The 22,404-nt window shown below is 37.3% G+C and overlaps 1 protein-coding gene across 1 annotated transcript in view; it reads right to left on the reverse strand.

The window, feature by feature from the left end:
- CSMD1 (CUB and Sushi multiple domains 1) overlaps positions 1–22,404 on the reverse strand; it is a 2,034,615-nt gene that overhangs the window by 650,484 nt on the left and 1,361,727 nt on the right. Inside the window, exon 8 of the mRNA XM_015144705.3 lies at positions 3,266–3,353. Coding sequence (XP_015000191.3) covers positions 3,266–3,353 — 88 coding nt within the window. The remainder of the gene's footprint in view (positions 1–3,265; positions 3,354–22,404) is intronic.

The raw sequence follows: 22,404 nt of genomic DNA on the forward strand, positions 1-22,404 counted from the left end.
AACGTTTTAACAAGTCAAATTCAATAATCCATAAAAAGAAAAATACATCATTACAAATTAATTTTATTCCAGAATATAAGTTCATTTTTAACATTGGGAAATCAGTTAAGTCCTCATATTCACAAAATATACAAACAAAAAACAGTCATCTCAATAGATGTAGACACAGCTTTTGAAAAAATTCCAAATTCATGTCTGATTAAAACACACACACACACCCCCCTCAAAAAACTACAAATAGAAGGATACTTCCTCAACCTCATAAAGGGCATCTATGAACAACCAACAAGCGATGTCATAATTATAATGAAAGCCAGAACGCTTTCCACTTAAGCTCAGGAATAAAGGCAGAGATGTCTCACCATTTCTATTCAATCTTGGAAAATAGTTTCTAACCAGTGCATTTACACAAGAACAAGAAATTTTAAAAAATTCAGATTGGAAAGCAAAAATTAAAAATCCTTTTATTTGTAGATAACAAAATCAGCTAGGGAGAAAGTTCTAAGAAATCTATCAAAACAGCTACTATAACTAGCTTATCTCTGTTATGTATATATTTGTATACACATACACACCCCATAGCTGATACAAACAACATTTTACTCGTGTATTTAAGAGAAAATTTAGTCTTTCAAATCATTTTCCCAGGTGTTACAATATTTGATTGCTATTGCTACAAACATAGAGACAAATAAACAACATAATGATTTCCCAAAAAACAAGGAAAGTGACAGATTGAAATTATCTTCTGAGATAAAGTTCTACAGAAACCTTATCTATATTCCATTCCTGACGGGCCATACATCTGCACAACCTAGATTCTTGCTACCTCCACCCCAGCCAGATCAACACAGCCCTCAGAGTTAATGTACATCCTGAATTTAAACCTCTTTTCCAGAAATAAGTCCGATCTGAGAATGAAATGGAATAAAGATTGGCTTACTCACCTAGGATATGATTAAAAGCTTCATTATTGCCCTTGTGCTAAGGAGACATTGGCCTGAATATTCACAACTTCCCTGTTAACTTTTATAGCTTAAGCATTTTCTCTGTCATTTTTTTTTAACATGAAATGCAATTTGAAGAATTTGGTATTCTCAGATATGAGTTAATTTGTTTTGTTTTTAAAATAAAGCTCTGTAAAACTGACCAAAGAAGTTTCTAGGTTTCTGGGATCAGGATACAAGATGGGCAGTTCCCCGATACACAAAGTACATTTGATATGGAGAAGAGTTTATTTGTGCCAAACACACAGTTTTAGTCACTGACGATGCAAAGATAAGACACTCTCCATTCTGGAGACGCTTAAGACAGGTGAGACAACAGATGTGTGAGCACATCGTGATGATGCACTGTTGTCAACTCTAACAAAGGGGCACAGAAGGAAAGGGAAGCAGGAAGAAGATTTTTCCTCAACAAGAGGGACATGAAAGAGGTGACTGTTGACACAAGGAAGGAAGACATAGAATGGAAAGCCCTTGGAAGAATGTGCAATTTTATCGGGTTGCTTTCTTTTTGAAAGAGATAAAATTCCTGAATGACTTCAAATGATCACTATTTTATAATATGATACTGGAAACCAGCATCCTTCTTTTAGCTATGAGCTGGTGCATCCATGCACCACACTCACTGGATTGCTCATAACTCTTCACAAGCAACTCTTCCTCTGGAGAACTTCCCTGAGCCAAAGGAAGGAAGTCATTGATTGACAGGCAGGAAAGTGGGTACAAAAGGTGAGGCCTGCTTGTCAGTACAACTTGTATCCCAGAACTCCCCATGGGAACAGACTGAAGTGAGTCTCCAGTAAAAGCATCTTTCTGCTTAGCTTTTTACTCCAATTCTATTCCACTTCCTCTACTCCACTCCTCCTGAGAGCACTTTTCCAATAAATTACTTCAATAAGAATTTTCATCTCAAGCTCTGCCTCAAAGGGACTTCAGCGAAACCACAAACTTTTTAATATATTAGTCAAGATGTGTAATAGTTAACCTATATCCATTCCAACACTCTATTTCTTCATATCTATACTTTGTATCCTTTTCATGTAAAATAATACACCATTTTACCAACTTCATTATAGACACACTGCCATTTTTTTATTTTTCTATTCCTTTTAAAACTACCGTTGTTACTCCAATTTTATTAAATAACATTTCTTCTTCCCTCTCTAATAGTATCAGTACCTTTCTTCCATTTGTAGGCCACTTCAGTAGCCTTAGCTTTCTGAACCTTTTTCGAATTTTTTTCAAAAATGGTGACATTGTAAGAAGGAAAAACACGTATCTTGCTTCTCTTTACTATTTTATTTCACAGCTGCTTCTAATAATAGTATCCATCTTGTAAGATGGAATATGTTACAATTCTTGAACTCACTGAAATAAGTGTAAAAATCTAAGGTAATAGGACTATTATCACTACTGTATTCATAATGTAGCAACAGAAAATCAGTATCATCATAATCCTAGTAAAATGAGTCACATTTTCTGAATAAACTTTATTGGCTGATACTAACATTCATCATTCCTAAAGTTTTTTAATGAAATAACTATGAGGTGATAATTAAATATTTTACCTTCTATCTTTAAACATTAAAAAAAATGGAATATGAGATTTACATGGTTTGGCTGTGTCCCCACCCAAATCTCATCTTGAATTGTAGCACTCGTAATCTCCACATGTTGTGGGAGGGACCGGTGAGAGGTAATTGAATCATGGGGGCAGTTACCCTCATGCTATTCTCATGGTAGTGAGTTCTCATGAGATCTGATGGTTTTTTAAGGGGATTTTCCTCCACTTTGCTCATTCTTCTCCTTCCTGTCGCCATATGAAGAAGGATGTGTTTGCTGTCCCTTCTGTCATGATTGTAAGGTTCCTGAGACCTCCTCAGCCATGCTGAATTAAACCTCTTTCCTTTATAAATTACCCAGTCTCTGGTATGTCCTTATTAGCAGTGTGAGAAGGGACTAATACAGAAAATTTAACAGATTATAAACAAAAAATAAACTCTCTGAAGACAAATTTTGATTACACATATTTAGAGTTAAATTTTTATTATTGGTTCCTAGAGTATAAGGTGCTGACTCTAGAGTACCTGGAATTTTTCAGTATGATATGTTTTAGAATTCTACAGATAATATAGTTGCATAATGATTGCAAAGTTTTATCTTTACCTCAAAAGAACAAAAGAGTTAAACTAAACTGCAAGCTGAAATTATATATGTCTTAAAAATAACATGCTTTTTTCCATCACTATTGTATCTCTTACCTGAAGTCAGAACCTGCTCTTCTACCATTTTCTGGAATCCCAGGATCTGGACACATGTCAGAGACCAATGCAACACCTCCTTGGCTCACTGTCATAGAGAGAAACATTGTTAAAATGTTGTTGTTATTGAGGAAATACCCAGATAAAAAATGTATTCTAGGCATTTTCAGTTCTTTAATGATAATGACTTAAAATGTGATCTCCAAAGGAATTAAGACACCTTAAATACATTCAAATAAATGTTTATATTCTCATTGGTGAAAATCAAAGATGTGTTTTCCAGTGAAAGGATGATAATCTTTGGTTTTATTTCTCTCATTTTTAAGATGTCAAAATTTAATTAAAAATCTCATTTGTTCCTTATGACTACTTTTACACCAAGTTACAATTAACAGCATGATGAGAAAAATAGCATTATGAGAAAAATGCATGCACTTAGAGAGAAGGAAGCCTTCACTCATTCCCATAGATGACAACAGAGATGATATTTACTAAGTTCTATACAAAAGATACTTTAAGTAACATTACATATATTTTAAACATTGAAGTATTTATCATTGAACTAAAACCCATAATGGTTTCTTTGTTCAAGTGCACTGATTTATTTCCTGAATTTCATGAAACACCTTTTCTCCTGTTGGGACTTGCACTATCACAGAATAATTTTTAAAGAATTCATTTGTTTATTGGATAGAGTGGCTGTCAACTCAAAATTCATTTCACCCTGTATAATTTGTCCAATCAAACTAAGGCATTTCTTTCTTACTTTTCCCAGGAATTTGCTTAGCAGAGGGCTTGGGACCCAATTCAGTAGAATGAGATGTGAGGGGAAGTCCACAGCAGTACTTCTGGGAAACATTGCAGGATGCTAATAAAGTGCATATCTATTTTACTCTGAAAACTTCTGTGTCTAGGTTTCAAATGTAGAACTATTGGTGTGATTTTGCTACAATCCGAGGATGGAGACAACAGCATGTATGGAACAGAAAAGACGTGTCAACAACCTGGACCTGCTACCTTATTTTTGAGGCAGAAAATCAACCAATTTAGGAGTAATATCGCAATTCTGAACATTCTGTTATATTTATTATAGTTTATTTGCTATACTTTAAATCCATTGCATAGTTGATTCTATTATTTGCAGCTGAAAGGTGTACATATAAATATACATTTTCTCACACATATTTTAAACGATTCCATAAGAAGAAAAGAATATGTCTGGGTGTATGTGGAACTCGTGGAGCATTTGATTAAAACTATGCATAAAACAACAGTAATTATAGCAAGTTTAGTTTGTTTGTTTTGAGTCAGGGTCTAACTCTGTTGCCCAGGTGGGAGTGCAGTGGCACAATCATGGATCATTGCAGCCTCAACCTCCCAGGATCAAGCAATACTCCCACCTCAGCCTCCCTAATAGCTGGTAGCACAGGCTTGTGCCACCATGCCCAGATAATTAAAAAACAAATCTTTTGTAGAGATGGAGTCTAACTATATTGCCCAGACTGGTCTCAAACCCCCAGCTCAAGTGACACTCCCACCGTAGCCTCCTAAAGTGTTGGGACTGCAGACATGTGCAACCACACCCAGTCAAAATTTATCTTCCATTGCTAAGTTAGAATAAATTTGGGTAACAATATAATCCTTCATTAAACACAAATTATATTGAACATATTATGTGGTTTCATTCTTAGTAAGTACTTCACTATTCCAAATGGGTTAAGATATGTTTTAGGTATTTTTATTTCTTTTTTAAAATAAGTTTTTTTTAATAACATCTAAACATTATTTTGCTGCATGATGTGAGAATTATATTGAATTCCAAAATTTTGTTTTCTAAATGTTTAATTTTCTCAATATTATATCAAAATAATCCAGCAAGTTTGGTGATAGCATCAGTAGACAGTGAGACAGAAAGCTCCAGACCCGTATTTCCCCATGGAAACACCAAAGAAACGACTACCGAAAGATTAAAATAATTTTATAGGAGCTCTAAATAACAGTAAAACATCTATAACAACCAAGCAAATGCCCAGTGAGAAAAAAAAATATTTGAAATAGGACTATATTTCATGATGTTTTACTCTCCTCCCTTGTTTCATACCATGACTTGTGTGGCACAGTGCAGTTGAGAGGAAGCGGCCCGATGACTAGTTTCCTCTCTGGGGATGGAGAAGCAGAGGGAAAGTGGTTGGCAGCACGATGGTCTCTCTGTGGGCTGCCTGAGAGACTGAGCTCTGTCTTTCCTGATTTGCAGGTCAGATGAGGAAGGGCAGCATAATTGGGATCTCTGGCTAGAAGCCATGAGAGGCTGTGACAAGCACTGCTATATAGAAAACTGCAGCAAAATTGCAAACCCATGGGTACCTTGGAGTAAGGGATTCCAGGCAGAGGAACACAATAGAACACATATAAAAGGCCCCAATGAGAAGATGAGATGACATTCTTTGGAATATTATTATGTTTAAAAGCAGCTGGGGAAAAAATGAAAACAAAAACACAACAAAAGGTACACACAAACCCAGATAGGACACGTGCCCCCCAAAACCTGAAAACACCGAAAGTCTTCAGTCCAGATTGGTCTCAAGGCTAAGAGGCCCACTAATTAGCGAACATTTTCTACTATATTCTGCAAAGATTAAGGGCGGTAGTTAATTCTTTTCAAATGCTTATTTTTTTAACAAAAATCACAAGGCATACAAAGAAACAGGGAAACAGGCCATTCAAAGGGTCTAAATAAATCTCCAGATACAGTCACTGAAGAAACATATGCATCAGACTTACTAGATAATGAATTTACAACAATGATTACAGATCTGAATTTAAATTAATGAATATAAACTTTCCAAATTTGAGGAAAGACATAGATATACAAATTCAAGGAGCTTAATGAACTCCTAGTAGTATAAACATAAAGAGAGCCACAGCAAGACACATAATAATCAAACTGTTAAGAGCCAAAGAAGAAGAGAGAATCTTAAAAGCAGAAAGAGAAAAGCAAGTCCTTATAAACAAGGGATCCATAATAAGACTATCAACATATTTCTCCGCAGACATCTCACAGTTTAGAAAGCAAATGGATAGGCTGGGTGCAGTGGCTCACACCTGTCATTCCAGTACTTTGGGAGGCTGAGATGGGTGGATCACTTGAGGTCAGGAATTCAAGACTGGCCTGGCCAACATGGTGAAACCCCATTTCTACTAAAAAGACAAAAATTGGCCAGGCATGATGGCAGGCACCTGTAATCCCAGCTACTTGGGAGGCTGAGACAAGAGAATAGCTTGATCCTGGGAGGCAGAGGTTGCAGTGAGCTGAGATTGCACCCCTGCACTCTAGGCTGGGCAACAGAGCAAGTATCCATCTGAAAACAAGAAAAGAAAAAGAAAAAGAAAAGAAAAGAGAAAAGAAAAGAAAGTAATGGATAATACATTTAATTGCTGAAAAAATGTCAACTAAGAATTCTACATCTAGGAAAACTATCCTTCCAAAATGAAAGGGAAATTAAGACATTCCCAGACAATCAAAATACGAGTGAGTTTATTACCAATATATGTTTCCTACAAGAAAGTCCTTCAATTTGAAATGAAACAGCACTACACAGTCACTTGAAGACTCAAGTAAAGAAAGGGTCCCTAGTACAGGTAAATACATGAAAATATATATTAAAAAATTATAGTAAGTTTGACTTAAAACCCCCATTTTCATTTTCTACAGTATTTAAAGATAAATGCATAAAATAATTATGCATTTATGCTAATAGTTACATTATATATAAAGATGTAATTTATGACAGCAATAGCATAAAGGGAGCAGACTGGTAAGGATTGAAGTTTTTGTATCCGATTGAAGTTAAATTGGTGTCAATTTAAGATACTGCCATCATTGTAGGAGGTTATATGTAATCTCCATGGAAACCATAAAGAAAATATTTATAGAATATGTAAAAAAGAAATGAGGAGAGGATCACCATATGACACTACAAAAAGATCAACTAAACATAGAGGATAATAGTAATGGGTCAAATGAGGGACAAAAATGCTGAAAGACATATGAAAATTGAATAACAGCAAAATGGTAAAAGTAAGAGCTACCCTTTAAATAATTATTTTAAATATAAATGGATTTAACTCCCTGTTTGAGGCTGAATTATGTCCCTGCTCCCCACAAAGAGTTATACATTGAAGTTCTAACCACCAGTACCTCACAAAGGACTGTATTTGGAGATAGAGACTTTGAAGACGTAATTAACTTAAAATGTCATCCTTAAGGTGAGCCCTAATCCAACATGACTGGTGCCCTTCTAAGAAGGGGAAGTTAGGACATGAACACATAAAGGAAAGTTCATGTGAAGACACAGGAAGAAGACAGCCCATCCACAAGTCAAGGAGAGAGGGCTTAGAAGAAACCAACACTGCCCAAACCTTGATCTCAGACTTCTACCCTCTAGGATTGTGGTGAAGTGAATTTCTGTTGTTTAAGCCACTCAGTGAGTAGTGTAGTACTTTTTTTATGGGAGCCCTGGAAAAAGAATCACTCTCAAACCAAAGACATAGGTTGGCAGGACGCGTTGAATAGTAAGTTAATAAGTAACAGGATCCAACTGTATGTTGCCCACAAGAGACTCACTTTAGGCATAAGGACACACAGAGGTTAAAAACGAAGAATAATCAAAGTCAGAGAGCCAGAAAGTAGAATGATGGTTTTGCCAGGGGCTGGGGCAAAGGGAAGGAGAAGAAGAAATATAAGGTGCTACTGTGTAAAGTATTTCAGCAGAGTATGATGAAAATTTGGGAGATGAATAGTGGTGATGGATGTCCAACAGCATCAATATCTTTAAAGCCATAGAACTGTATGAATTTTCTTTTTTCTTTTTTACTTTTTTTTTCATTTTTTGAGACAGAATCTTGTTCTGTTGCCCAGGCTGGAATGCAGTGGCACAATCATGGCTCACTGCAGCCTCAATCTTCCATGCTCCAGCGATCTTCCCAAACAGCTGCAACTACAGGCGCATGCTGCCACTCCCCGCTAATGTTTTATTATTATTATTATTATTATTATTATTATTATTATTATTTTGTAGAAAAAGGGTTTCACCACATTGCCCAGTCTGGTCTCAAACTCCTGGGCTCAAACAATTCTCCCACCTCAACCTCCCAAAGTGCTGGGATTACAGTGAGTTATCATGTCCAGCCAGAAGTGTATGCTTATAATGGTTAAAAACAGCAAGTATGATGTTACTTCTATCTTATGTCTCTCTCTCTTTCCTTTTGTGTGTGTGTGTGTATTTTTTTTTTTTTTTTTTGAGACGGAGTCTCGCTCTGTCGCCCAGGCTGGAGTGCAATGGCCGGATCTCAGCTCACTGCAAGCTCTGCCTTCCCGGTTCCTGCCATTGTCCTGCCTCGGCCTCCCGAGTAGCTGGGACTACAGGTGCCACCACCACGCCCGGCTATTTTTTTTTATTTTTAGTAGAGACTGGGTTTCACCGTGTTCGCCAGGATGGTCTCGATCTCCTGACCTCGTGATCCGCCCGCCTCGGCCTCCCAAAGTGCTGGAATTTCAGGCTTGAGCCACTGCGCCCAGCTGTGTGTGTATTTCTATCATTCTGATCCTCTATTACTTTTTTCTGCAATCCCAGGTTTTCGTCTGTACTACATGCTGGGGTACAGTTCTCAGTCAGTAAGCAGTGGTCTACTGCTGGCTCTCTAAAGCTTATCTCCTAAACGTATTTAGTTTCAATAGTTTCAAACTCTAATGCAGAATGTTATTTCTGCCATGTTTATTCTTCCTGCCATCACTAGCTAGATGTCTTCTTTACTCCCTCAAGCAAAATCATTATTGCTGTGGCAAATTAAAACCGCTTCATCAAGATGAATGGCTATCATTGATGTTTGTCAGAAATAATAGACTCTAGCTTGGTAGTTATTGCCCTTTTCCACAATACCCAAACTGGTTGAAAATACAAAACCAAGGCTTACAAAGGCCCACTTGCATTTCTCCTTTTCTATGTTTTCTCACAAGGAATAGTAGTTAAAAGAAATGCGAGAAATTGGAGCTACTTGCCCAAGTTGGACAAAAGCATTCCGGATCTTTTTAAAGATAATGCCAAAGTCACTTACTAAAGAAAGGTGACTTAGTCGGAATTCTATGAAGGCGCAAAATGAATTAGACAAGCCTGAATGGATTGCAGATGGTAGAAGCTAACAAAAAGTGATTAGAGATTAAATGTAAAATATGGGTGATTTTCTGAAACAGAGGGAGTTGTTTCGTGTGATAAAGAGTCAGAAAAGGTATGCTGACACACGATATGTGCGAGGAAACAACAGCTCCATAAATCCCAACTACCTATTCCGTCCGCACCGTGAGTCCTTGATTCATCTAGTTATATAAAAGCTTCCAGGTTGGAAAGAGTGATGAATCCACTTCCAGCGGAATCCTCAGTACCTCAGAGAAACATTTTCAAAGAGAGGAATTACTGGGCTTCATATCACTTTAACTCTAATTTTGTTGAGTTATATCTCTTCCGATCTCATAGAACACATGATATAGATAGTAATAAATATGTTAAATGTAAGTCAAAACCTTGCAGTGAAAAATCAAAGCTGAAAATATCAATAGATGGGTTGATTACACACTATTAATACTAAAGAAAGATATAAAATTACGGAAGTGAATGATCAGATATAAATTAGACAGTTTGTAAAAGAGTTTCAATGAATTTGATTTTAAAAGTGTAAATTATATATTTTTTTAAATGACTTTTTCAAAGCATGTTGATTTACAATACCTCATTAGATCTGCACAAAACCTTGTGACTCTGGAGGGCAGTAAAGAAAATTATTCTTCATCAAATTACCCTGCCGTTTGGGGACATGCCATATAAGTATCAATTAAAACTCAACATGAATTTCTTTGTATCAAACTATACAGGTAGATCAGGTGCCATCGTGAATAAAGCAAGTGTCTGAAAAGAAGTATAAGCAACTACTTCTGTGACAAAGGTTAGAAACAAATAAATTATTGGAGATAAGATTTATATGAGTTAATAATCAGAAATAATTACAAATGAAGTGCTGAGAAGAATGACAATCATATAAAATTAAACTTATATGTTTTCTAGAAACTCTTAGTATCATTTCCGTATGTTTTGAAATTTAATCCATATAATCAGTCTATGAATTATTAATATTAAACCCATTTTACAGGAAGGAAAACTGAAGCCAGAGTTAAGAATGAGCTGACTCCAGGGCTTGGCTCATGCCTGTAAACCTAGCACTTTGGGAGGCCGAGGCGGGTGGATCACCTGAGGTCAGGAGTTCAAGACCAGCCTGAAGAACATGGAGAAACCCCATCTCTACTAAAAATAATAATAAAAAAAAATTAGCTGGGCATGGTGGTGTGCATCTGTAATCCCAGCTACTTGGGAGGCTGAGGCAGGAGAATCACTTGAACCCGGGAGGCGGAGGTTGCAGTGACCTGAGATCGCGCAAGTGCACTCTAGCCTGGGTGACAAAGCAAAATTCAAAAAAAAAAAAAAAAAAAGAGTGCCTTTCTGTACTCTGGCCATAATTACCTTATGAGACGTTATGCGTTGAAGGGCTTCGTAAACTAGAGAGACACTTTTAGTTTAATAAAAACTTTTTTATTTCTTAAAAGTTGCATTCGTTTCATAAAATTTAGTTAATAATAAAAATACACTGAGCATGCAAAAGAAAAGTGAAGAGGTGTTTTCATTTATATTCCCAACCAAACGTACACATGGGAAGCCATATGGTTTGAACTATGAGGCTTTCGTCCAAACCATCTGGTAGTGATTTTCCTTCAGCTAAGAGAAAAAAAAGGCTTTCCACAGAGAATATAATCCACCTTTAGAGAACTAGAGCCATAAATTGGCTTGAATGTTAAATCTCTATGTAAGGTGCCATTTTGAGTTAAACGTTGATTTATATTTGGGATAAACAAACCAATATAAGAGCCATTTAGATAAATTCACACTTTTTAGCATGAAGGCACTTACGATTTATTATTATTGTATATTTTCATTGTTGCTACTTGTTTCTTCAGAGATGTACGGATGTATTTCAGTTGGATCAGTTTTGAGACAAACTTTAACCACTTAAGCCTTCAGAGAGGTGACATGTTTTTAGCAGCATAACCATCACGAAGGTGGTTATACAGAACATATTCTCATTGAACTTTTTAGTACAGTATCCCCACTCTATTGATGAGCTTTGGATGAGTTGACAGCCCACTCTAGGATATGTGTTTGAGGGACACTACAGACTTCAGACCTTCCTGCTATACTCGGTTTGAAATGTCAACACTGACAGCTTTTTCCTTCAGCATTTTATAGACTCAGTATTATCTCATTGAATTGAAAAGTAATAGCTCCATTTTAATATATTTCTCCTCTTTGATCTGCAGGAGGTCTGTATCTCAGCAAGAATGAAACTTTGTCATGTCACATCCTTCTTCAAAACCTAATAACTTGATTAGATGACAATTTCAACAATAAGAAAATGTTACCATTGTAATCATCTATTTCTTATAGCTATAAGAGGATAATTTTGACTTACAGCACCTATGGAGATATTTCTCCATGCATAACAGATTTTTTTTTTTTTTTGCTGTTTTTACAGAATATTTGTACAGTCTCTAGCAGTAGTTTTTTCTCTCATAGTAGTAAACAGATGTTTACAAGTTCTATAAAAATATGTAAAATAAGAATTGTTGACACTTGGAGGATAAAGTCTTATTATCAGAGCAATGTGAGAAGTTTTAAATGAATAGTTCACACGGAAATAAGTTGCTCAGCACATATTGCTTGTATATGTATTGTTTTAGATCTCATATTAGTGGATCTCCAACTGGACACAAAGCTTCCAACCCTGAGTGAGAGGCAAGGGCTGGATTTTCCAGGTGTTTAATTTATCACATTGCCAGATTTTTTGGTCTGGCCCCTCTTTCCTCTCCCACTACACACCTTAATGTGCTGACTTTTAAAACACAAGTGGTTGATCACCTGTTATCATGATTCATATGCCCCAATTTTACCCATGTTCACTGGTCTCTAATTCAACTGCCATGGTCTTAAATCAAGCTCTCTTTTCGTTTATAGAAATTTATTTTTAAAAAATACATTTCAGGCCGGGCGCGGTGGCTCAAGCCTGTAATCCCAGCACTTTGGGAGGCCTAGACGGGCGGATCACGAGGTCAGGAGATCGAGACCATCCTGGCTAACACGGTGAAACCCCGTCTCTACTAAAAAATACAAAAAACTAGCCGGGCGAGGTGGCGGGCGCCTGTAGTCCCAGCTACTCGGGAGGCTGAGACAGGAGAATGGCGTAAACCCGGGAGGCGGAGCTTGCAGTGAGCCGAGATCGCGCCACTGCACCCCAGCCTGGGCGACAGAGCCAGACTCCGTCTCAAAAAAAAAAAAAAAAAAAAAAAAAAAAAAAAAAAAAAAAATACATTTCAGCTTCTAATACTATGTCTAAAATATAAAACTGATAACCTAAAAAAAAATTAATGACTCTATCGTACACAAAAATAAAACGATTTGGCATTCGGAATCTTCAGTCATTCCAACATTATTCTTACTACTCCCTGCAGACATCCTATGGTCTCAGTAGTTTTGAACACTGCAGATTCTTACACTGTCGTTATTTATTTTTAGCATTGTCTCCCCTAGATTATTTTTCTATCAGAGGGAAAACAAGTAGATTTTTCATAAGGGCCCAGATATTAAGAATTATCTTTCTAACTGATATATCACGGAAGCAGCAAATGTTCAAAGAGGAAATATTTTCCTTATAAAGCTTCAAATTAAACCAAGATGTTTATTTACTATATGAATAAAATAAAAAATAAGAATGTTCTAGTATAAAATCAGTGTAAATGACCTTAACAAAATTAACGGCACTGAACGTTTTGTCAGAGCCTGGAGAATCGTCCTCATCACCATCTGTCTGATTGCACGTGATGCTCTGAGATGTTCCCGGGAATGTAGATTGGCAGCGCCAAAGAGAGACATCCCTGTGCCTCCCGCTGGATCCTGCAAATGCAGAGTGACCGTCACCTGGGGGAGCACCAGCCTGGCTGGAGGACTGAGGGCCTGTCATTTCTGATTTCGTTTCCTTTGCACATTTAAGAACTCTAGACTTAAGACTCAGAAACAGTTTTGGGGGCTCACTCAAAGATATCTTACAGGGCCGGGCACGGTGGCTCAAGCCTGTAATCCCAGCACTTTGGGAGGCCGAGGCGGGCGGATCACGAGGTCAGGAGATCGAGACCATCCTGGCTAACACGGTGAAACCCCGTCTCTACTAAAAAATACAAAAAACTAGCCGGGCGAGGTGGCGGGCGCCTGTAGTCCCAGCTACTGGGGAGGCTGAGGCAGGAGAATGGTGTAAACCCGGGAGGCGGAGCTTGCAGTGAGCTGAGATCCGGCCACTGCACTCCAGCCTGGGCGACAGAGCGAGACTCCGTCTCAAAAAAAAAAAAAAAAAAAAAAAAGATATCTTACAGGATGCTCAGTTATTCCTGGTCTTCTCACAGTGAAAGCAGCATTTGACTAGGCCAGTTTATAGCACTTTGCGTAGAATCTAAAATTCAGGCCAGCAATTTTAAAATGGGAAAAAAATGGGAAAAAATCTGGAAGTCATTATCTAATTTATTTTAGAAACATATATATAGTTATAGTTAAATATATTTAAATATTTATGTAAAATATAATAATTAAACTTTAAAGTTTGTATTTGTCATTCCCTAGATGTAGAAGACCACGAGATATGATCTGAATGATGAGTGCCCACAGAAAGTTTCTTTTTGATAATAGTTCATTAGTGATTTCAAGATCTTGTAAGTACATTCCAATACAGTAAGTATAGATAAGTATGTATTATGTAATTTATGGGTATGTTTTTTTATACTTCTACATATATTACCTATGTATTCAGAATAAGAGAATAATGTCATTAAAACTTTAAGAGTATATATGTTAAATATAATTAATATATCCAAGTAAATATATACAATAAGTATATTTATATAAATATATAAGTATTAATAAATCAATATGATTTAATGTTAAGGCTTTATTAAATATTCATATCATAGATGGTTTTAAATACACAGTTATACAGTGTTTACTATTTGTTTACCATACTACAATATATCAGAGGAAATAAGTTCAAACATTTCCTTAAGAGTTTCTGCATTATTTAAAGAGCAGAAATAGTAAATTATTTGGTTGAGAATTTCTGTGATACACACAGTTTAACATTGTAATTAACATATCAATAACTCCATTTGATGTATTCACTCAAAAATTTAATTCTCTTGGAATATTTGCAGTGCAATTTCACTCTATATACTATTCAGATATTTTGCAGATGTAAAATGGAGAAAGAGAACTGAGTTTGAGATTGCGATAAAAACCTTCTGTGCAGCTGTTGATGCCCGCTTTGAAAACACCTAGCTGGGAGACACTTGGGAGAAGTAAAATTGACCACGTGATGCTGTAATATGTGCGTAAGATTTCAATTTCACAGATCACAAATTATTAAGTTATATTTCCTTAAAGAAATCATGGCATATCACCTCTAGTCCTGAAATCATAGACATTAACATCCACTGAGAAGACTACTAAGGTTACTTAAAGGCATGCTACTATTTTTATTGACATAAGCTCACCTGACTATATTAGATTGCTTTTAGTATGTTCCTAATCATAGCAAATTATGTACAGGTATCTATAAATGTGGAAAAGGTAACAATCTAATGTTATATTCTATATGTTCTTACAAAAATGTGTAAACTTTAATGTATATAAGGAACTATGAGATATTAATAATAAAAACAGGAAGGGTGATCATCTATGTGACATTTTATGGTAAGCACGCTTTTATGTGTTACATAATTTAAGTGTCACAAAATCTTTATGAGGGAATTATTACTCTGCTTGTTTAAGAAATGAGAAAAGTGAGGGTTGGAATCTGCGTCAGTACATCTTGTTTATTTAGCTGATAAATATACTAAGGTATCTGATTTCAAAGCCCACACTGTTCTTTATATATTAATTCATTGTTTTCACTTTTGACCTTTAGGAGAGCTTTCAGGAGATAATGCTCATTTAGTGACCACAGATTGAAAAGAAAACTGAAAAGTACTTCACACTCCGTTAATGTTTGAACTTACATTATATATCTAATACGAATTCCTGTGTAAAATATTCAAAAGGGCAATGTAATAAAAAGCAGATTACAAAACACAACGTGGTATAAATGTAATTCTATTTTTTTAAATAAAATAAACATAGGAAAAGACTGGCAGCGTTGCCGGACATACTGTCTTCACCTTTGTTGACGTGTAAACCCCCCCATGGTTACTGAATCTCTACCATGGCAACAATGTGGTTGTACTTTTATTTTTTTTTTAATTTGTGTTATAATAATGCTCTACAATGAGAATAGGTTCTTTCTTTAAAGAGAAAAACAATCATAAAAACCCAGCAGAGGTTCCAAGCCATGCACACTTCTCTGGAACCATCCCTGCCTGCCCACACCTGCCACGGATGGCCTTACGCCCCTTCCTTGTTCACCACAGCACAGGCCAGTCATGAGGACTTGGCCCAAATTGGGCAAGGCTTCCATTAACCTTAACTCATGAATTTGAATTATTTTAAAAAATCGTCTGGTCCTTCAGGTTTGCTTCTTGGAGAACTTTAGCTATGATGCACACAGTAATATGAAGCCCTTGGTGATGAAAGCCATGGCTGGGCGGATGCCACCGGGTTGACAGCAGCCACTGAGCCTCATGGCAAGTGTAGGGGGAGGAAGAGGGAGTATCTCAGAGGGAGGCAGCTCCTGCAGAGGGGAGGGCATTGGCATCCTCACAGGTGCCCCGAGAGGGGGCAGCCTCACAGAAAGAAGCATAGGCACCCTGCAGATCACGTCACAGCTCATGAGAGCCATACAGAAAAGTGACCAGTGCCTAGAGCCAAATTATTTGTGGCTTCCTAGTTTTGGCACATGTGTCCAAGCCAAGAACTCTCATCTCTCTCTTTCTTAAGTAGTTCTAGTAACCCAAATAATCCAAGTTTCTTTTAAAAAGTTATTTAAAGCAAAGACAGGAAAAAAATAAAAGAAGGAAAGGAATAAAGAGAGTAGGAATCAGAAACAAAAGAAGAAGAAAAGATAAAGAAGGGAAAGAGGATAGAGAAAAAGGAAAGAGAAAGATAAAATAGAATTCTAACCTTGGCTTCACGGAATTCCAAGCCTTGGAGGATAGACAGTTATCGACACGAGAGGAGTGAGAAGTTGGGGGAAGAAGGGGTGTGCAGAGGAGACACCCAGGCATGATGTGAGCAAAGGCAGAAAGAACCTGGGGTGTTCACAGGATGCAGGGGAAACTGCTTGTAAAGGGGAAAAGTTTCAGCTGAGAAACCAGAAAACCCAGGTCAGTTACTGAGACAAAGGTCAAACCATGAAGACCCTTTCTGAGTGAGATGCTTAATAGGAAGCAGAGAATCTTATTTACTATTATTATATTTTCTTTCACTGATGCATTCAACTGACATTCAGGTATAGTCTCCTCCATTATTTATACGTGTATTTAGTTACATATAGTTATTGTTGGAAGTTTTGTATATAAGGTCTTTCTCCCTTAAAATATCAACCATGCAATATTACTGGGAAAATCGAATGACATGAAATACACAGTACACCTAGCATTGCTCAATAAAGACAATGTTACAGCAAATACCAGCTTCTCACCTTTTTCTCCTCTAAACAGTTTAGACTAAATTATTTCAGTGCCAATTATTTGGCACATGTGTCCAAGCCAAGAACTCTCATCTGTCTCTTTCTTAAGTGTTTCCAATAACCCACTTTCAACTTTAATATTCCATCAGTTGGTCTCTATGATTCCTATACTCAGGGTTATTTTATCAAGGAATGTTATAATACACAAGTTTACTCTATAAGAGATCACGGAGATAGAAAAGACCACATGATCGGCACAGAAGGAATACAGGTAAAACAATATTATGCTAAAAGAAACATGCACCTTTCATTTTAAAAAGACAGATTACTTGCATGCTATAAGCAAAGGCTAAAAGATATAACTTTGGTCTGTTAGAAACACAGGGTTTGATGTCTCAACAAATAAAACTAGTCTCAACAAATAAAAAATCATGCCTTTTCACTTAGAAGTAAGTTGATTTAAAATTTTATTTTCACAGTATTTGTCTGTTGCCTATAGTCTTATTGAATTATATTTAAAAACTGGAAAAATATTTTAACATATTTTTTGAACAGACCCCACAATTTTATTTGTAAAAAGAAAACATTTTGAACTATTATTTTCCTACATTAGAGTATTCAAAATTGGAAATAACACTTTAAAATAGAAATAGAAAGTTAATTGTAGCCAGTTTCATTTAGTTATTCAACATCCAGTCAGTGAAATATTGACTGAATACCCCGTACAGACAGGCTCTGCATCAGCTCCTGGGAGGTGTCAGTCTTCCCAGTGTTTAACAAGAAGACCTCATGGAGAAAACGCTAAGAAATAAAATCTCATATAAATATTCATTGCTGCATGTTGGGATAAAGGCTAGAAAGAAAAGAACAGAATACTGTTCAAGAAATTAATAGCTAGATGGGGGCACATCAGATTTTGAATGGGGTCACAGTTGGACTCTGATGCAAAATGACATTTAAGCTGAAATGGAAAAGATGAGCAGGAATTACCTAAGGTAAGAGTGAACTTAAAAACCTTCTTGCCCAGTAAACAGCAAAAGCTAAACCTTCAGGAAGGAATGAGACTAGAGTATTCAAAGAACCAAAAAATGATGAACTGGCCCAAACCACTGAAACTTGAGAGAAAGAAAGAAGAAAAGGAGAAAGCATGAAGGATGCTTAGATGAGAAGGTCCAATTTATATGTGAAACAGTTCATTGTCGCTACTCCTACAGACCCAGGCAAGGCCAACTAGGGGAAGAAGGAGAGGAGGATGTTGAAGTCGTTCAGACAGAAGGGTGATATGTTGGGCTGGCGTGCTGAGTGATGGGTGGAGGGCAGCGGATGGATTTCACTGTGTTCGAGATAAAATGTGAAAGAAATGTGTGAGTGGTTTGCTCACAAGAATTGAGGGAAATGGGGTTACCTCTCTGAAGCCACTGAGCCAAGGGCGGTAGCACCCACCGTGATGGTGAAAGCAATAGAAGAACATATCACGATTGGAATGTGAAGGGCTCCATTTCTGATCTCTTAAATCTCAGATCCCCACAGGCAACCAGGGGAAACCTCAGTTAGTCTGTTTGTTATATGCATGTGTGTCTGGATTAGAGAGCTGAGATCTCTTACAGAAACATGGTATTCACTTTCATCCAAGAGATGAGATTTAAAAGCATGGGAATAATTGATATGACCTAGAATGGGACTCCAACACCATGTTGAACCCTTGAAAATCCAATCATGCTTCTTTGCTCGTGTTGCTCCCTCCACCCAAAACACTCTTCGGCCAGGTCTTCCTGTCACAGCCTGCTGAGCACACACGTATCAGCTCAGATGTCACCTGCAGAGTGGCCCTCCCTGTGCACCCTGGCTAAACTGGCAGCCCTCCCTCCCCTTCTCTATCAACCTGCTGTATGTTACTATGTGGACAGCATTTAACACATAATCACATAATCAGAAATTATATCCTTCATTGACTCAGCACCCTTCCAACCATCATGGAAGCCCGTGGGAGCAGAGGTTTTTCTGTCTTGTTTTTTGTTCTTATTCTGAGTCTGCACAGAGACTGTCACACAGTAAGAAAACAACACGTGAGGTGAGCACTCATTGGAATAGCAAAGAAGCCAGCCTGTGGCTGAGCCTGGAGCGTTGTGAACATTTTGAGGTCAAGAATAGGCAGATAAAACAACACAGAGGCTGAGGAGCAGGCAGATAGGCCGTGAACAGTTTAGGGGATCCCAGATAAGAAAATGTTCCAAAATAGAAAGGTTTGCAAGCAGTTTGAAATGATGCTAAGAAGCCACATCGGTAGAAGACAGGGAAGGATCCATTGGTTTGGCAACACTGAAAACTACTGGTGACTTTAGCAAGTCCGGCTCAGGTGGAATAATGGAAGATGGCAGTCGTCAGACAGAGGGAAGAAATTTTACTGTTCGAGGAAAACTCTCTGAGAATAGCATTTGATTAAATAAAGTGCTCTCGAAGGATTTATCTTGAAGTAAACTGGGATTTCTCTGCCTTAGGCACTAACAGATCAACAAGTGACCTGAAATTCTTAATCTATCTTTAAAACTTGAACTCCCCCCTGGTCCAAAGATAACCCGACTTTACGCAGAGTGGACTGACCAAGCAAAACCTTTCAGAGAGCTGCCTCTTCATACACTAACAAATTTCAGCATAGTAGCCTCAAGTTACACATTGTACTCTTAGAAAATACTTGATTCTCTAACCATAGGTAAACTCACCATTCAATCAGCATGATTTACATAAGAAAGTAATTGTTTTTTTCTCTTAAGATTTTGTTATTGTTGCTTTTATTACCAGAATAAAATTGAGCAAGGATTTTCTTTAAAATTCCTGCTAGAGAAAAGGGATCTATTTTTAAAAATTCAAAGAGCTATTAGCAAAGGCAAAACTACTTTGGCAGTAATTTTAGAAAATGTAATCATTTCTCATGCTGGTCTTTAACCATTTGATTATGCATCTTAGGTCAACAGTGCTGGTTGGAGGCCTTCTTCCATCTCATAGGTAAAGCCCTATTCTCCTTCTCCGACCTTCCCCCGACCCCCCTCCCCACTTACCCTCACTGAATTGTTGAAATTAAAGACTACCCCTGGGATATTTCCATCTTATAGGAGATTATTTTTGAATGAGAAAAACACCAAAAGCGCCTAGATACATCTCATTAACATGTCATGATAAAACCTTAGATTGTGGTGGGCCTTGAAGATGAGTGTTGGTTAGAACAAGTGGGATGTCTGGCTTCTTTTTTAAAAAATGCACAAACATGATGATTCTGGATTTACCACCTAGATGTAATGCTAATTTTCCTGAAAGAATTCCTTTACATTAAAAAATAATTAAATAACTGTCACCCTAATGATTCATCCATCAGTACTATTTAGGCGCGGGAATGACTTCAGTTGAAAAGATGACCACACCAATGTCCTTGCCAAGTTTTGCTGCCCTTGTTTTTTGTTTTGTTTTTGGCAGTCTCCATTTGCTTTCCTGTTTCAGGTGCAAAGACATCTGTGTCTAAGGCTCTCCTCTGGAGATTGTGTTCCTGGTCAGTGATCCTCTTTCAAGAAGGAAGTTCTCTGAGAATGGCAGAATGAACAACAAAATGAAGCAAGAGGCTTCAAAAATTATAATGATCATTTCAGAAGTATAAATTCCACTTAAAAAAAAAAACACTTGGAAAAGTGGGTGCTCTCACCCCTGAGCGATACGTTTCCTCAGCGAGTGTCCTACTAACTGGTACTTTTAGTGTTAGACTCTGCTCTGTTGACTCCCATCACTAATTTATTAAATAGTTGCTGACATCATTGTTTTTACATTTATTTCTCTAACTTCATGTTACCAAGAATTTATAGACAGTAAATCATTGAACATCATATATGATGAACACACCTAAACATAACTTAAAATGTCTACATTGGATATAACATAAATTACTCTGACAGAAGTACCACACAAAACATGATAACACATACTCAGAAGTGCATTGTGTCATACACAAGATTCAGAAGTGCATTGTGTCAAAGGTGTCGTTGGTCGTGCCATATTTCCTTGAGACTGACGAGTTTGCAAACTAGGTGAGACTCGACAGTGAATGCATGCTACTCCCCGTAGGATGATGCAAACAATACCTGACATGTAAATACAAGTTTGTTCCCAATTTAGAAGTCAAATACAAATACAATGGCATCAGAATACAATGGACAATTGTATTATTGCTGCACGCACATCAAAAGTTCATTTCATTTTTAGCTCCTTAAAGTTTCATCTTAATTTGAAAGGATAAATTAATATTTCCTAATTTAAAAATGTTAATGACACATTTTTCAATCTTGACATGAAAATATTGTATATAAATCTGAAAACATTCAATTACCCTTCAATTAAAAATGGAAATGTCATGTAAAACACCTATTTCCCTTCAGCAACCCCATAGGTGTCGCTTTATAATCAGATATTATGTCTCAAGTATCCACTTGATGGGTAGCTTGTAACCAGCTACGAAGTTTTAAATATCATGCTGTGAAGATCACAGACACAGAGAAGAAACCTGATGTATGTATTCATAACTATTTAAAATACATAGAGCATAAAATACATAAAATATGTCACTCCATTTCAAGTGGATTCAGTATGAAACATGAAGATGAATATGCATGACCCTTATATAAAATGTCTGTAAATGTTTTATCTGGGATTACTGTTAGTGAAATAAAGGGCTGACTGAGCACATCTGGGTAGGGGGTGGTGGCGGGGGCCATGCCCTGCCCGTTAGAAGTTTGGTGCTTGACCTGATGCTGGGAAGTAGCCTCTAAACCCTTGGAATGTCCTACCTTATGAGAGTATCTCTGTTTACCTGGGGGCCTTAGGCCACAGCAGAGAGTCTATGTGTTCATGTGATTAACCGTGGCGGCCTTTGGCCACATGGTCCAGCCACATGGTATTGGAGCACCCCTCTAGTAGGGCTGAAGACTAAGGTCAGCAATGTGGGTGGACAGCGTGCCTATGTCACACTCCGTGACAAACTCCAATTAAAATTCTAGACACTGTGGCTCAGGTGAACTTCTGTGGTTGGCAATCCTCCATGCGTGTGGTCACACATCACTCCTGGGAGAATTAATGCCATCAGCACAACTCTACTAGGAGTGAACAGCTGGAAATTTGAACCTAATGTCTCCCGGACTCTGCACATGCCTCTTCCCTTTTTTTTTTTTTACTTTAATCTGTGTCCTTTCACTGTCATGAGCCATAGCCATGCACATAATGATCTTCCTGAGCTCTGTGCAGCCTTCTAGCAAATTACTCAACCTGAGGGTGGTATTGGGGACACCTCAAACTGTACATCCAACAAATGAAATGAAAGGTGTGATTGTAACTGTGCTGCCTAC

Source organism: Macaca mulatta, chromosome 8 (assembly GCF_049350105.2).
Source record: "Macaca mulatta isolate MMU2019108-1 chromosome 8, T2T-MMU8v2.0, whole genome shotgun sequence".
Lineage (NCBI taxonomy): Eukaryota > Metazoa > Chordata > Mammalia > Primates > Cercopithecidae > Macaca > Macaca mulatta.